Below are 1,834 nucleotides of genomic sequence, written 5' to 3' on the forward strand. Positions count from 1 at the left end.
CCATGAGAGAAACTAGCTCCGAAAGAGACTACCCATGAGAGAAACTAGCTCCGAAAGAGACTACCCATGAGAGAAACTAGCTCCGAAAGAGACTACCCATGAGAGAAACTAGCTCCGAAAGAGACCACCCATGAGAGAAACTAGCTCCGAAAGAGACCACCCATGAGAGAAACTAGCTCATAAACTCACTAGCTACCCAATAAACCAGCTCGACGTTCGCTCGCTCGTTCGTTCGATCGATCGACTGACGACACTTACAACTTCCAGATGGACGACTTGCGCTTGGTCTCGAGCGTCGGGTCCAGCTTGGAGGCGCGTATCATCTCCGTCCACCTGACGGCCTCCTGCAGCTCCATCAGCCGCTCCTTGTACTGGTTGCGCTCCATGAGCACGCGCGCCATCTCGACGCGCGTGAAGCGCTTACGCTGCGCCATCGGCACGTCGTCCTGCAGCAGACGAGACACGCGCGCGAGGCTATCAGAGACAATGTTCTTAACTTACAGTAAGGACAGGAAAGGTATAGACAGGAAATGGTAGACACGTTCCCTGCTCTAAACTTACAGTAAGGACAGGAAAGGTAGACACGTTCTCTGTTCTTAACTTACAGTAAGGACAGGAAAGGTAGACACATTCCCTGCTCTAAACTTACAGTAAGGACAGGAAAGGTAGACACGTTCTCTGTTCTTAACTTATAGTAAGGACAGGAAAGGTAGAGACATTCTCTGCTATTAACTTACAGTAAGTACAGTAAAGTCACATAGGCTCCCGTATCACATGTAAGCAAACACAGACCTACTGCCATGCTGGTAACATCAATATTTTATTCGTTATTAACATTTTTAAGTTATTCATATGTTTGAATTTTGTGCGCAGTGTAGCGACAAGATAATGATCGGAAACAAGTCAATGCAACAGGAGGTACAAATATACAATCAATCACCGCACGTATTGCGTCACGTATAACGTGATTCACAGGATATTAATCTTTAAAAAAAGGATATGCACACATGTGGTGCTCAATCAATGCATGCATAAAACATGATAGCCATGAAATTTTCAGCTCGCGGTCTGCAAGTGTATCGGCCAATTAGTAAGCATGACACATCCCAACCATGTAATACATAATTTAACATAATTAAAGTGAACACACGTGATCCACGCGAGCCTTTCTCCATGCAATTACATGCAGGTCTAATATGAGAACCACCTCCACTTTCTCTACCTCTTGTTCTCTTCCTTCCCACGTCAGCATCCATCCTCCTCCCTACTTCATCTATCTGCCTTCCCCTTCCTCCTCCCACCACTCGTCTTTATCTCTACTCTTCTCCACACCTCCTCCTTTCCTTCGACTATTCTTCTCCTCCCCACCCCTTATCCTCTTCCTTCTCATTCTCCCTACATCCTCTGTCCTCCTCCTCTTCCTCCTACTCCTCCATCCGCCTCCCCTTTCCTCCTTCATCGCCTCCCTAGCTCTATTCTCTGCCATACATCGTCTCTTCCTTGAACATTCTCCTCCCTAACGCTCTTCCTCCTGCTCCTCCACCTGCCTACCACGACCTCCCCCTCCTCCTCCTCCCCCTCCTGCCTACATCATCATCATCCTCCTCCTCCTCCTGCCTACCTCTTCCCCATCCTCCTCCTTCTCCTCTTCCTCCTCTTCCTGCCTACCTCTTCCCCATCCTCCTCCCCCTCATCCTCATCCTCCTGCCTACCTCCTCCCCCTCCTCCTCCTCCTCCTGCCTACCTCTTCCCCATCCTCCTCCTTCTCCTCTTCCTCCTCTTCCTGCCTACCTCTTCCCCATCCTCCTCCCCCTCATCCTCATCCTCCTGCCTA

At 49.3% G+C, this 1,834-nt stretch overlaps 1 protein-coding gene across 1 annotated transcript in view; it reads right to left on the bottom strand.

Moving 5' to 3' along the window:
• Window positions 1–1,834, bottom strand: part of LOC106810025 (C-Jun-amino-terminal kinase-interacting protein 3-like) — a 31,365-nt gene that overhangs the window by 12,537 nt on the left and 16,994 nt on the right. The window contains exon 14 of the mRNA XM_014813274.1: window positions 259–446. Coding sequence (XP_014668760.1) covers window positions 259–446 — 188 coding nt within the window. The remainder of the gene's footprint in view (window positions 1–258; window positions 447–1,834) is intronic.

This window comes from Priapulus caudatus, unplaced genomic scaffold (genome assembly GCF_000485595.1).
Source record: "Priapulus caudatus unplaced genomic scaffold, Priapulus_caudatus-5.0.1 Scaffold405, whole genome shotgun sequence".
Classification (NCBI taxonomy): Eukaryota; Metazoa; Priapulida; class Priapulimorpha; order Priapulimorphida; family Priapulidae; genus Priapulus; species Priapulus caudatus.